Source organism: Tinamus guttatus, unplaced genomic scaffold, assembly GCF_059628265.1.
Source record: "Tinamus guttatus ecotype Peru unplaced genomic scaffold, ASM5962826v1 Tinamus_guttatus_pri_ptg000524l, whole genome shotgun sequence".
NCBI lineage: Eukaryota > Metazoa > Chordata > Aves > Tinamiformes > Tinamidae > Tinamus > Tinamus guttatus.
In genome coordinates this window covers 1,770,806-1,785,851 of record NW_028289058.1, presented here as the reverse complement: position 1 = coordinate 1,785,851, position 15,046 = coordinate 1,770,806, and the positions used below count along the sequence as shown (strand labels likewise).

The 15,046-nt window shown below is 40.2% G+C and overlaps 1 protein-coding gene across 10 annotated transcripts in view; it reads right to left on the bottom strand.

Moving 5' to 3' along the window:
* SOX6 (SRY-box transcription factor 6) overlaps positions 1-15,046 on the bottom strand; it is a 340,141-nt gene that overhangs the window by 80,947 nt on the left and 244,148 nt on the right. For 8 of the 10 annotated variants that reach the window (XM_088533833.1, XM_088533831.1, XM_088533832.1 and 5 more), the window contains 2 exons: positions 10,799-10,922; positions 2,272-2,351 (listed from right to left, as the gene is read on the bottom strand). In XM_088533833.1, the coding sequence (XP_088389959.1) occupies positions 2,272-2,351; positions 10,799-10,922 (204 nt within the window). The remainder of the gene's footprint in view (positions 1-2,271; positions 2,352-10,798; positions 10,923-15,046) is intronic. The other 2 variants (XM_088533837.1, XM_088533839.1) reach the window with 1 other exon arrangement.

Here is a 15,046-nt window from a genome sequence, read left to right as displayed (position 1 = left end):
TAAAGTTAAAATGCTACAGCTAATGTGAAACATTTTCATTGGAACTGGCTTTCCCTCACCAGGTCTTCAAACATGGGATCTCACATACACACTACTAATGCATGCACAAAACCAGGGCTGCAAATGTATTAGCTGCTTATCCCACCAGCTGGGAAAATAGTTGGGAGAATACTCAGCAGCTGGGAAACCCTCCGACATCATCGTCACAGGAATCATGTAAATAGATAACCGGGTGGGGTGCATGGAAAAAAGGGACAGAGAAGGAGCAGGGAAGGGAAGTAAAGATGGAAAATGAGCTGAAAGGCCCCTCCCCTAGTAGGCCTCATGATGCATCAGCTACTACACAAATTTCCTTTCTCAAATCCACCCAAGTGAAGTGTTATTTTAGGGAACTTTGAAGGAAATTACACAAAGAGAAAATTAATACTATTAATTTTTATAATTTTTAAAATATTATTAATACAATTCAGGTCAGCCAACTTGATAATCAGATAAACAGGTTTTTTTTGGTGTTACACCCATGGAATATTAGTTACAAAGGTTCTGAATATCCACAAGGGTGAAACTCAAATAAAATAAAAAGATGGGAAACAATGAAAAAAAATCATCTAAAAATAAATGTGTCTAAAGGGAAATTCTGGCCCCTGAAACACTCAGATGTTTTTCAATTTATTTGCAGCACTTTGTTGGTTAATTTGCTCTTTAATCATAGCGGTGGCTTATAATGGCATTACCGATCACATCTTCAAATTAATAAAATGGTATTATGATTCTAAAACAGGGCTGGTATGCAAACAGCTTTGTGAATCCTAGCTACAATTGCTTCTTGAAAAAAGGTGAGAATGAGAGTTTTACACACTGTTTCTGCAGCAGTTTAACTTTTTTTTTTTTTTTCTGCCCTACAGTCTCGTGTAGGCTTACTATTTGTTGTATTGCATTTCAAAGGTAGTGAAAATCATCTCTCTGTTCACAAGGCTGATTGCTAAAGCATTTTCTGAGCTAAAGCTAACAGAACTTAAGCAAGTATTCAAATATAAATTTTCAAAGCACTGAAACCAGGCACCTGCAACCGTTCCTTTTGAAAAGCTCCTCTTTGGTTTTAGGCTTGGGCATATTTTAAATACAGTCTTTTTATTAATGTCTCCCAAAAGGGTCATCTTTCGCCGCAGTTTCAGAAAGTTTCCTGTCCAGGCTTTGATTCGAGCTTAGGTCCACCATAGGCTCGATGAGTCTTTCTAGACAGTCCTGGACTATCCCTGAACAGCAAGTTCTGTCCCTGTTTTCACTTACCCTGAGTTATCTCTGCAAGAAGAGCATCAGCTATGTGCATTGGCTAAAGACTACAGGATCTTTAACTTGCTATGCTCCCTCTACAAAATGATATAATTGCAAAGATAAATAGGTATTTTGGCATTAATACGGCAGTACTTGGCTACTTCAGGCACAATTTATCCCTACTTTGGATCTGAAGCTAACCATAACCTAACTCAAACAGTGTTTTCAAAGGCTTGCTTGCAAATAGTTACATGCATCTTTAATGGCTTTTACTGTTATGTTCACTGTCACTTGCTTTCCACACATTTTAACTCTGAAAGCTTTTGACTGCCTTTTCATTATTTATGACATTGTTGTGTCTTTTCTTGTGAAATTAAAGACTTCTTGCCACAAAAAGCTACCTAATAATATGGCACATTAATCATTCTTTCACAACATTTAGTTCTATGTGTGCCAAAAACAAACAAATGACCAAACCAAGGCTCCTGACCACGTTTGGCATCTGACCAGCTTAATGCATGGAAAGATTAAGATTACCTAAATCCAGAAGCTAAAACTTTGCAATTTATTTTATTGTCAACATCACACTGTCTGGGAGGAAAAAAAAAAAAAAAAGAACACAGTAGTGCACATTTATTCAGCTACACTCACTGCCCCAATTAAAGGTAGTACTGTGCAGCTAGAGGGAAAAGTCTAAAGTAAAACAAAGTCAGAAAGGATCTCTGAACACATCTTCTGACAAGCTGTCATATAAGTTAAAGAATACTATTAACTCCACTGATCTGAAATACACAGTACAAAGTCTTCTGCTCCGAGTAGCCAGGCTGGCCGCACAGCGCTGTATTTACAGCGCCGTAAGTACACAAGGTGTTAATCCTCCCAGGCTGTGCTCAAAAAGTTATTTAACATGCAGACTATTATTTAGCATACAGCTGGCTTGCAGTTTCCCCCTAAAATGTTGGCTGGCGTCCCACATTTTTTTGTTCTGGCACATACCTGGAGCTGCAGAGGGCTGAGTCCAGAAGCGGCGGCAGCTGCCATCGTGGAGGGAATGAACTGCACCGGGTAGTTCTCACCTGTGGGAGAACAATGCGCGCAGGTTCAGACAATAAGCGCCGACCAGAGAGCAGCCGACAAGCACAAACAGGGCCCCCGCTGCTGCCGGGGCTCTCCAGCACTCCCCTAAGCCCAAACATCTGCGAAAACAAAAGGCGGAGCTGGGCATAGGCTTGTCGGGCTCCCCTGCAACTTTTTGCTGGCAGATAGCTGGTAGGCAAACCAGCAGAATTAAACACGAAACTTCCGCTTTGCATGAGCTGAAGCAATGTTCCAGGCGAGCATGGGGACCTGGGCACAAAATGGGGGGCTTAGACCCACAGACAGAATACCCCAGAAAACGCAGTGATTCCCAGCAGGAAAGAGTTGCTGCCATGTGTTGCTTAGAACAGCATAAATGTGCTCTAAGGTGAGAAACATCAGCCCCATACAAGGTGATTCCTTCTCAAAATCAAGTGACTCTTTCCTGGCCCTACCTGCCTAAGCACAGGTTGAAGTTTTTTATTTGTTTGTTTTTGCTCTGAGGTTCTCTGTCTTGGGACAATTCCCTTCAGGTAGTCATAGACAAAAGAGTAATTAAAGCACTTTTAAAAGAGCCTGAAAGCTAATTCTACTAGGTTCTTAAGCGTATAGGCCCTGCTCAAGGTGAAGAGTTAGAAAGCCTAAAATGCCTGTGTTCTGTTCACTGGTAACAAAAACTATGTGCCTTCTGCACTGAGAGGACAATAAATACTCCAGAAAATAATAATAAAAAATACTACTGAACTAAAACAGGCACTGCAACTTTCTATCTCATAGCATCTATGGGTGTTGCCACTTCCGAGTCACGGCAGCAACGTGCAGCCCAGGCCATTCACTCTGAGTCAGTGTAAACAATGAAGGAATGCCGGAATCATTTAGCACTGGAATCTGCAATATAAAGATTAATCAAGTGATGGATTACACAATAACCATGCTTTAATGGAGGTTCACTTTGATTCAAGCTTCTTATTTAAAGTCAGTGTTATGTACTATCTGAAGGCTACATTTTAACAGGCTGCTCTTTTTGACATTGCACATTTTTGAGATTTACAATAATCAGTTTCTTTTGTGTGAACTTCTCCACACTGAAAGCAGTATGTAACAGTGGAAGAAAATACAGAAATCTGAAATGGTCAGGACACTGTAAGAGTGAGATTTTTTTGTCCACCCCCTCAAATAAAACACAGTACCTGAAGTCTCTGCAATCACTCAGCTCCTTCGATTTCTCAGTTTACCACCTGAAGTGCTATTGTATTCTGCTCAGTGTAAATGTTCAGTTGTTTCACTTTTTTAATAAATTGTACATTTCTAATCCACAAGGTCTCTTTGCATCATACCCATAATACCTCATCAGACCATTGAGCACAGTATGTGCTTGTATACAGTCCAGTAACAATTGGCTTCTGATTGTATATGAAGCTCTGCTACAATGCATTCACTAACACTATATTGTACCGGTGTCCTATGGAGTAATGTTCAAAATATCTGCTGTTATTTTCTCCTTTCCATGAGGTTGATTTTAGTTTGCAAAGATTTTTTTTTGTTTTTTTTTTTCCTTTAAAAAAGTCACATAAAACCCCAGATTCTTTTCTTACAGTACTAAAGCTGTCTCCTTACAGTTAAATAATTCTACTAATCTCTTTGATATTTATACAAAATTATCTCAATAAGTAAGATCCTAAGATAAGTTAAATAATGCTTCTTTCAGAAATATCTTGCAAGGTTTAAAAAAAATACAAAGATGTTGAATTAATGATGACTTAAATGGGGGGGAAAATAACCATCTGAGTTATCAGCATGGACTACTCTGCAGAACATTTTGGAGGCATTCTTTCTTTAAATATCATGAATTATTCATTCCTGTTCCACACAGCAATCTCCTCTTTCTCCCTCCCCCTCCACATACACTTTTTAAGTTCAATACCAGTTGCTTTATTTGTACTAAAACATTTTCCATGTCAAACATTTTTTAAAAAAATCAAACTCTAAAAGAATTCCCTGCGGCACTCCTTTTTCACAGCTGTCATGCTTCTATAGTTTGAAATAGCCAGATATTTTATACACACACACACACGCACACACAGAGGTTTTGGCTTCACGACTAATTCAATAATCCCTCCACCACACCCAGGAGTGTTCTCATGCTCACCTGCTGCCTACGGTTCTTTATTCTGCCCAGAGAAAGTATGTTTTTATCTTTATGCCATTAATATATTATTAAAACAAAAGGCTGCCCCTTCTTTCTTTTCTCATTTTTCACATCTTGCATTATGGTTAAGTCCTGGTGTGTTAACAGAACCATTATACTAAGAACAAAAATTAATATTCTTACAGTTAGGGAGTATTTTTGTGACACCAAGCAGCAAAAGCAGAGCAAAGGTACTCCTTTTCTCTCTTTGAGGAAACACAACATGCAGGGAACAGACCGGCTTTAATTTTTAATTACAGAAGGTACATATTTCTCCTCTCTAATTTTCTCAGTACAAGAATGGATCAAGAAGCTTCTCAGTAGCTGCCTTGGCAAGAAATCAGTCAATGTATTGTAGCAATTTTTTTCAAATTTGTTTCTCGGGCTGGAATGCTTGCGTGCAGATCCATTCTTCCACATTTGTATAAGGGAAAACAAAACATGTTCAAGCAGGTCTGCTTCAGGTACTGGTGTGTGCTGGCCGTGGGTAACCAGCAGGGAGAAGACTGCTGAAAGAAGAAAACCTACCTATTTTGCAAATTGATCTCTTCAACCCTGGTGCTGCCTTGATTGCCCACTTGCATTTGGCAGCTGTTGTTTATGTATCGCTTGGTGTTTACCAACCATGGAAAAGTTTGCCAGGCTCCTGGTTCATTTGGCAGGTTGGGCAGCATTTCCAGATGAACGCAGGCCACAAACAATTGCACCATGCTGCTCTACATTGAAATTATATAAATCTCTGCTTGCCTTGGATGAAGCAATGAATCTTAATGGATTTTATTCATAGGATGTGTGCACTTACTTTCCAGATTAAGGCACTGTGATACATGAGGAAAAGAAGGGAATCCAGTGAAATGAAGATACATCTCTGATAAGACTCAAGTTAGGGGAAGGTGCTGGTTTTGTTAGTCACCCTTTTCAAAACCCACTTGTAAGACACCAATCAACTCTCCTCACCTCACCTAAGGAGCATTTTGCTTGATGATGGTTTCTTCATTTTGGGACTGCAATTTAAAATCTCTCTCTTTGTACCGGGAGCTCATGGTGCGACTTGCACACTTGCCGTATGTAATCACTGAGTAACAACAAACAGTCAGAAGAGACTTGGCCGATCATATACCCAGCAAAGGAGCATCTCAAGGCAGAAAGAACATACCAAGGAGAGTAAACTTCTACTCATGCTGTTGTCAGGAAGCATCATGTTGATGCAACTGATGCTTACATGTGTAATCCCTGCAAAGGACATGATGGGTGCTCAAGATGTTAATAAAAGTAATTGGCCAAAGTGACACTATGGAGACTCTGCTCTGTCTGGCGAGGCTATGTCAGTTCTCCTGTCTGCGTCTTGCTGCAGTGCCTCGCTGGGAGCTCAGCAAACTCAGCTGCGTGAGCAACTGGCTGCCTCTGGAAAAAGAACTAGTTTTAGCGGAAATCTCAGTTGAAAATATTCAGCTGCCTACTACCAGTTCCAGCTGCTACCTCAGCTTTTAAAAGTGAGGAACATATGAGTCGTCACACTGCATCCCAAGGTTACTGAGTCCCTTCGAAATACAACTCGCATAGCACCTCTACCGTACAAAGAGGCACAACCAGCTCAGTACAGAGCTGATTTGAGATACCCTTTCTGTTCTTATCTGGGAAAAACAACAGCAGCTTATTGAAAATATTGAAAATAAGGGCACTGAGCTACATAATATTTAAAGTTCTTGCTGCTTTAGGAAAAACTTCTGAAAGGACCATTCTGAATGGAAACTGCAACAATGGATATCAGGAAAATCCAGGAGATGCGAGTTGTGCAGATTAGCTAGGTTAATCAATGAGTTTAGGTGGCTTTATGATATGTATTTCACAGAATTGGAGAGGTGCAGTCTGACAATGCCATTTGTCATGTGCTCTTCCTTGATCTCAAAGGAGTTACTGTTGATTGATCCCACTGCAACTACGAGAACCAGGCCAAAACTTCATCTTCATTTCTCACTATTTTTGCCGCTGAGTTAGGCAAATAGTCTCCATTTTCATATTTCCACATACTGCCAGCATAGCAAAACCCATTGTAAATCATCTGTGTGTCTAAACCAGAATGACTTAGATTGATAGGGAAATCAATTTCTCAGCCATTCTAACCATGGTCTATACATGAAACAGAAACTAATGCTGAGACCTATATGGCAGCATATCTTTTAAGTTGGGGCGCACAATCTCCATACTCAAAATTTGTAATTTTTTAATAATCTCCTTCATTGTCACTTTACATATCTGGTAAAGGATTATTATAACACAGAACATTTTCAGAAGACTCTTCAACAAAACCAATCACTGGTTTCCAAGGCCCACGAGGACTGCTGTTGAGCAGAGGGCATGAAGAATGGCCCTCCTGCTCCCAGGAGCTTTGCTGCTCCAAAGACGGTCCGACTCCTAGACAGTGCTCACCCATTGCTTTCCTTGTTTGTCACTGGTCTTCTTTGGTCACTCATAGTCACAAAACTTGAAGGAATTAGCACAGCCAGACGGAGGGAGGGAATTGTCTTCCTGCCTTGTCCCACTCACTAGCCAGAAAACAGCATTCCCCTCCAGAACCAGTAGGCTAATGGGGACACACTAATCACATTCAAGGATACTCCAACCCACTAACTTGTCCTGGATGCACGTGGCCAGTTAAGTGAAGGGCAACCTGCACTGGGAGATGAGATATAATGACATTTCTGCTTTCCACCAGTTCCAGCTAGTAAGAGGAGTGGTCACAGGCAGAAAACTGGAGTAGTTGCTCTGCTCTACTTGGAATGCAAAATAGTCCTATTAACTGTGTGGCATCCCTGGGTAAGTATTAGCTCCCCACCAGCTGCCGCTCGCAGCTTCCCACTGGAATAAGGGGCGACCCTGCAACCAGGTATCCTGCAAGGCTCGTCAAGCGCCTACAGGTCAATAGTCACAACAGTCATTTGAGATGCATGGTGCCCTAAAGTTTTAATTAATCTAGTATACAGTACAAATACTGAAATATGTATAAAAAATTAATTAGGTGGTCTATGCAGCTCTGATTTCTCAATTAGTACTTACCATGCCGGAAAATTATATTACATGACTTCGAGATACATAAGGAAGCATGGGACTTGAGGGATTTTTTTTTAATGCAATTATTACTTGCCATCAGTGCTTGCTAACTTTGTCGCATTTTACCTCCTACAGCTCCAAAATGTGAGTGCTGCAGTTACCTCACGTTATGGATCCTACCAAGTAGGGACAGTAGGAAGTAGGAAATGCTGTCTTGGGAGGCTTTAATAGAAATTTTAGCTAGCAATTCCCAGCAGTTCTGTGTGCTGGGCATTTCTGAGCTCAGGAGTTCATGTCTCAAGAGTGCATGTTCTGAAAGGGCAGCAGATCCTAAACCCTCCTCCTGCTATTAAACACATGAGTTAGCATAGCCTGTTTTAAGAAGTTATTTGCTTTCTTAAAGACATGACATACAAGGGCAGGTTTGCAACAGCCCTCATTAGCTTCCATCTTAGCACTGAACTCAATGGCCATCAGCTTGTTCCCCACGTGGGCAATGAAGATGCACCAGCATGGGCACGTACAGATAATTCTACCCCTACTCGTGCTCCAAGGCAGGACTTCCTATCCTGCCTAGAGCAGCGCACAAACGCTGATGCTCTCCGTTTGCAAGCTGGAGCTGGCTTACACCTAGCTGCTTTTATGCGCAAAGCCAATAAATGACAGTGTGCACACGAGCACTGGGCATCCCCAAACTACACAGGCAGGATCTCAAAAGTGCTCAGTTCCACAGCTCCTTTTATTAAAACCCATTTTACTGTATTTTCTGCATGTCAAGGAAAAGTGGCACTGTCAAAACTCAGGCTTGCCTGTGTCAAAGTAGATTAAAAGGAAAGAGAGGCTACAAGGAAAGAGAGGCAGCCAAAAATAAAACTGTAAGTATCTGGAGGGTTAATCCATCTCCTTTCTTTCCTCTCTGTCTTTATAAGTAGCAGCAAGTCTAAAAGACAGTTCTAGTGGTGGAAGTTTCATTTCATCACAAAAGTTGAAGAGTATAGGTAGCTACAGTTCATAAATATTCCTCAGAAATGACTTTGAAGAACCCTCTCTATGAAGGAGTGTAGTTTAATCTCCAGTTTCACTAATTCCTAACTACTGTGCCAAGAGTGCCAAAAATAGGAATTAATCAATACCAAGCATAGATACGTTTTTTTAAAATCATGCTATCTCTTCAACAAGAACTACTAAACCACACAGCTATCTTTGCAACACATGCTGTAGAACTTAGTGTACTTATTAAAATATAAATATTCTTATTTCATGCAAGCTGAACCTACTATCATCAGATCACAGTCACTTTTGGTTTTTTACTAACACCACCTGGATATTAACCTAGCGCACTAAGCAAACAGCTTAGCTGCATTCCCATTAGCTGGGTTCTGAGACATCTAGGCCCTGATTTCTGTCCGTAGTTCAGTTTTCTACCATTTGTTATGCTACTCCCCTTCCGCATTCCTAATTGCCTAAAGCTGTATCTCTTTCTGCTATGAGGTTGACAGGATTAGAGGTAAAGTACTGTGAGCTTGGTAAAGCATTAGGATAGATATTATAAGGTACACCTTGGAACTACTGCAGAAATCTGATTTTGTGCAGAAATTAATACTGGAGCTCTTCTTCCTGAATCTTCATTGTACAAAGTAATCTACAGAGCCACTAGCAACCCAAGGTGATTTCAGGCGTCATATTTTGGGGAAAGCTTAATGATTAATAGTCACTAGAAAGCATCTCAAATTAAAATTACAAAAGCAAATAAACTAAAGCATATGCCTTTGCTTGCTGCGAAAGAAAGCTGTAAGCCAGGGCAACCTGGAAAAGTTCAAAAATTGGCAATTCTGATCATGTCTTTGGAGACAAAATATTCTTTGTTTTGGCCCCCAAACATGGTGGGTTAATGTTGTGTGTGAACAACTATCATTCTGTGCCCTCTGGAGTGGGCTGCCTTTAAGATCCCTCTTAGCTTGGTTTCTTCCGTATAGTACATTAATTTGTCAAATTGGAAAAGAACTTTGGGGTTTCTGAAACTGAAAATAAGATAATGATCGGACACAGATCCTATGTTTAAGGAGAGAGGAACGGCTCTAGACTAAAGAGACAGAATGGAGCGGGACAAACGGAAATGCTTGCTGAAATCCTGCTTGGCCTCACTTCATCTAATATTAAGTAAACTTGCTAGAAGAGATTTTAGTTTCAACCTGGCTTTTAATTAGCATGCTGTTTACATCATCTATTATGAGGCTTTGGTTTGGGTTTGACCCTGCTCCCGCTGCAGACAACTGCAAAACACCACTGACATCAGTGGGAGCAGGATCAATGCTTTACTTTGTACATTTCATATTTAATGTCAAACAAGAAACGGGTATTTATGTTTTGTAGCTATTAGTTATCAGGTTAATATGCTAAAGGCAACTTGACAGGGAATACTATTAATGAGCAAAATAAGGTTGCTGCTTCTGGGCTGAGGTCACTTACAAAGAATGTACAAATGAAAATAAGGTTGACTTTTATTTACTTAACTATCTTCCTACATTGAATTCCTTTGGCAACATGTCTTTAAACATTTAAAGCCCTGTTTACAAGGAGGCTCTGAAAGTAGCTTCAAACCATTATATCCCTAATTGAATTCCCCAGGAGTCCTGTAAACTCAGAGGAAAAAAAGAAAGAAATCATAACATTTGCTAAATCGTCTCAAAACATATTTCACTGCAAGGTTATGTGACCTGTTACAAGTCTCAGTGATGACTGGGATTGAACTACTGAAACCTTTTATTATTCTGATTGGAATCAAACAAAAAGTTGCCCATTTGAAGTATGCTAATTAAATTATACTTGCTCTGACATTTATCACTAATTAAGAGTAAGATGTTTGGTACAAAAGACAAGCATTCTGAAGATAACAGAATTAATAAAAGAAATGCAGCTTTTGTGTAATGACCCCGGACAGAGCAGATGCAAATTAGAAGTGAGCAGGTCAATATGATTAGAGCAGACAATTTTGTGTGAAGCAAAGGTCAAAAAGTCCTACTATTCAATAACCAATATTCCATCTATCTCCTTCAAAACGGAAGTTTCTTTTCAAGCGGAGTTGCAAAACTTTAATTTCCAACCCACTGGTCCTGTTGTGTCACATCATCAGTGAGACAGATCACACGAGGAGCTACACCTAATAATCCTAAAAAGTTAACTAGCTTCATATCCCTGTCAGCTTACCTGGCTTGTAAGTTATTCCTGGGGGGAAGAGGAATCCCTGCTGGGCTGCAGCAGCCGCTGCCAACGTCCGCTGGTCGTGTGGAAAAATTGGGATCATGAGCGGAGGCATGTGACCCTGAACCTGCTAAACAGAAGAAAGCCTCTGATCAGAAATAGCACAAATTTGTCTTGACAGGTATTTCTCCAGGACTGATAGTGCTCTTGCGTTTGCACAGTCTCACAGAACCTCCTCCTTAATGTAATCCCTGCCAATTGCACATTAGCACATCAAAGCCCTCGCCAACATTGTTTTCCCTCAGTGTCAAAGGTGTAACAGTTGCAGAGAACTGCACAATTTCCTCCTTCACGACTGTTCTCTCTTTTTTAAAATTAGTATTCCCTATCCTGGCACAAGATACAAAACCTTTTTCATATATTACTGATTCTTTTAAAATAAGAATGGTACATATTTCTATTAATTTCTCAAAAGTTTTCTGATCTTTGGTTAGAAAAAGCTGAGTGACCAGCATTTTAGAAGTATCCTAACGCTGTCACAGCTACTTTGATGTTAAATATTTAGCATCCTTAGGGTAATTTTCATTTCTGAGATCTTGCAACACTGTATTGTTTGTATATATATGGCAACAACTCAGGTATGTTATTTCAAAATCTTCCCACACTATTAAACAGCCTCCAAGACAACACCTCAGCTCTTAAGATTTAAGGCTACAACATCTTGGCTCCCAATTAAACTAACATCCTTTGCCGTACACACCTCAGTATAACATATAAATTGCTTGTCCGTCTAAGCAGTTTTATAGCTTTATGCACTATCATGTAGCTTGGTAATTACAGAGTTGTATTCAGAGAGCATTTCAAAATAAAACCTACTACATCAAATTTAATTTGACCTTAATAAATATATCAAAGAGCAAAAACATGCAAGAGGAGAAAATTCTTCACTTTCTATCAGCATTTGTTTTCCACATACAGAAAATGAGAGATGTGACAGAATCATGTTTGTTAAATCCCATTTTAATCTCCAGGTCCCTTTATTTATGTTACATGTGTTTCAGGGACAGTGGTCAGGATGACAAAGAGTTTTTATTCATCATTTCTTAACTCCAGAAGTGCCCAAGGTTTTGAGTACAATTTTTCTGATCAGTAGTTAAGTAAACATAAAATGGTTTATGTATCAAAGCTAGTAAATGTTAGAAGAAATGATTTTTTTTAGACAGAAGAAAATATTGTCCTTCTCCTACCATAAATCGGTGGCATTAAATACTATTAAAAAGTTATACTAAACTTCAAGCAACTATTTTTTCATTTTAATTCCTAAAAACTTTCTCTGGCCAAATCCCATATGTTGACCTATGACTTTGTTTAATAGCGCCAAATTTTCTTGTCATATCCCCATTCCCTTCACAGCTATTGATGCAGAGCAGAAATGCTACTGTGTGTGTCTATGAGGGTTAATTTACAAACAACTCTTCTCCTGGGAAAGTCCTAAGATGTAGGTTAATAAAGGTCAAACAAAAAATAAACACTTTACAGTATTTTTTTTGAATCCATTTCTCAGGAAAATCAACTTACAATAAAAAGGTCTTTGTGCAATTACTGCCATGGCACCGGGGCGTGAAAGAAACCAGCTTTGAGCAGCAATTTCTTTCATTTGAGCTGAGGCAAGCCTGGCTGGGCCCATTAGGATATGAGTTAAACTTGGTCAGATTGGAGTTGGCCCCCACGTGCCCAGCGTTTCCCTCTGACAAAATGGTGCTAGCTTTGTGACACAGTGTTTCTTTACACCATGTCTACAGCAATATGATAAATGAAAAGATTGTCTGATAGAAACAACTGCAGAATTTTGCAAGAAATGAACATAATGTATTTGCAAACATTTGCAGGAGCTCCCAGTTGCAGTCTAAGGAAGTGGACCTATCATTTCACAACTATTCCTTTCAAACTCCCTTTCACCACCACCCAGAAACTATTTTCATGGCAAATCTGCAAGATACCAACAGAGATCCCCAAAACAGAGACCAGATGAGAGTGAACACTGTGCTTAGAGTAATGGTGCATACAGAGCCAGAGCAGCACTCCACACTATAGCATCATAAAAATCATATGAAACTCATACAGAAAAGGCTAAATCCTACACTGCTCATTTCACAGGCCTCTTCCCAGTGAAGTCCTGTAGAGCTGGACCAAGTCCACCATGTCCAAAAAGATTTTTAAGACTCTCAAATGATAGCTGTTCCCTAACTGTGGAGCATTACCACTGTGCTGTTTGCTATGCTTTCTTGAAATTCTCCTTTGAACGCTGAATCAGGTCCTCAATCTATATATATGTGTGTGTGCGTGTGTATATATATGTGTATGTACATATATATAGCTCCTCTAATGAAAGGTAGTTTGCATCTAGAGGACAAGTTTAAGTTCACACTCAGAGAGTTGCAAGGATTGAAAAAAGCCCTTACTGAATGACAACCCTTCCCTCTGTCGCATACCAAATACTACCATCATAACTAGATGTTGGTCCCAGTATTATTTTACAGATAGGGGTCATTATTTTCTGCATAGATCAACTGAAAAGCACAAATCGGCACTAAAAAGGAAGTAAAAGTACAAGTGTCACTGATCATCTAATCATTTAATTGTTAAAGATGTAAGACGAATGTAAAATACAGTACAGACTCCTCTTTTTTTTTATGGTTTTGATTTTACTGAGGGGAAAGAAACTGGGCGGAGGGGTTGATTGATGTATTTCATAAAATCGGCTGCATGCCCAGAAATTTTAATTGCCGAGATGTTCCTCGGGCCTTTCGAAAACCAAGACTGCGGCAGATGCCCGAGAAACACTTAGACTCGGCCTCTTCCCATTCGTAAAAACAGCGCATTGTTGGATGGGCGCTTTCCCCTTTTGTCTCCTCGGTGCTAAGTTGTTGATGATGCCATTTTTTGCCATCTGCCCTAGAGCTTCATTAAAGATACATGACTGGACGAACTGGCCGGCTCTCCTGTGCAGAACAGGTGCCATTGTTTGTCCCTGAAGACTGGCACTAAAGAGCTGCCTCGGCATACTTGAGAACGAGCATCTGCAGCAGTCACTCAGCAAGGACTTGGCAGAGCCCCTCCGATGCGCTAATATGCAAACAGTGACACTCAGGGGGACTCGCTTTCTCTTTCATGAAGATTTTTTTTTCTTTTTGTGATGGCAGTAAATGCTGGGTTTGAGCAGTTCTGTCAGTATATATCTTCAACTAAAGCAAACAGCTCAGGGTATTCTTTCCAAAATGCAGGGCTGCAAACTCAAACAAAATTACCTCTGATGTTAAGCCATTTAAAAAAAAATTAACCTAAGTTTCCATGTTGCACACTCAGGTTAACTGTGGTAAATGCAAGAAGCCATTAGAAGAGAGGCTACCATTCCCTTAACATCCCATCACAACTCTGACAATCCTTGGGAACTGATTACAGCACTTCCTTGCTTGAGATCTAAGTCAGGAAGCAACTTTAGAGCAAATCAGCCCTGATTAGCTCAAGAAGCAAGCTCCAGTTCGATTGTCCCTGAAATAATAAAGCTGGTGGTCCACTTGATATACTAGGCAAATATGGCATGCTTTCTCCCACAGTCATGTGAATACTAATCTCAGAAGTTGGCTGCTCCAACCTTCCCTGTTAAAAAGTCACCCATGTTTAGTGCTGCGCACGGAAAGTGGAAGCCAAAGGGATATGTCACACCAGAATGACGGCTGCAGCGAAAGCGATCTGCCGCTCTGGGAGCCAGTGCACAGCACATGCATAGAGCTAAGGAATAGGAAGAGCTCTGTCTTTAAAAAACCAAACTGCTTCTACAACAAGTAACATTGCCCTTAAAGAAGAAAAGACCCTTAAAGAAGAAGAGGCATTCAAGGCCAAGCCTCCCTACTTGGTGAGCCTGAACCGACTTTGCTGTTTAGGCTATCTATACAGGTCCCCTTTTCTTCCCAAGTTATACACTTCTAAACTGCATCCACAAGCCACTCCGCAGTCTGGGCATTTCTTCAAATGCCCCATTTCCCTACACACACCAACACTAAGTTAGGAGGCAAGAAAGGGACAGGCAAGAGAGGCACTTTTTTTTTTTTTTTCACTGTCTGTTGCTTCCAAAGTCCAAAAGAAGCAAGTCTTTCAGACAACTACAGGTTCCCAAAATTTGGAGATAAGTCTGATCGAGAGATGGAGGAACTTCAGAATTTGATTCTCCATTACGCTTTTCTCTCTGTTACC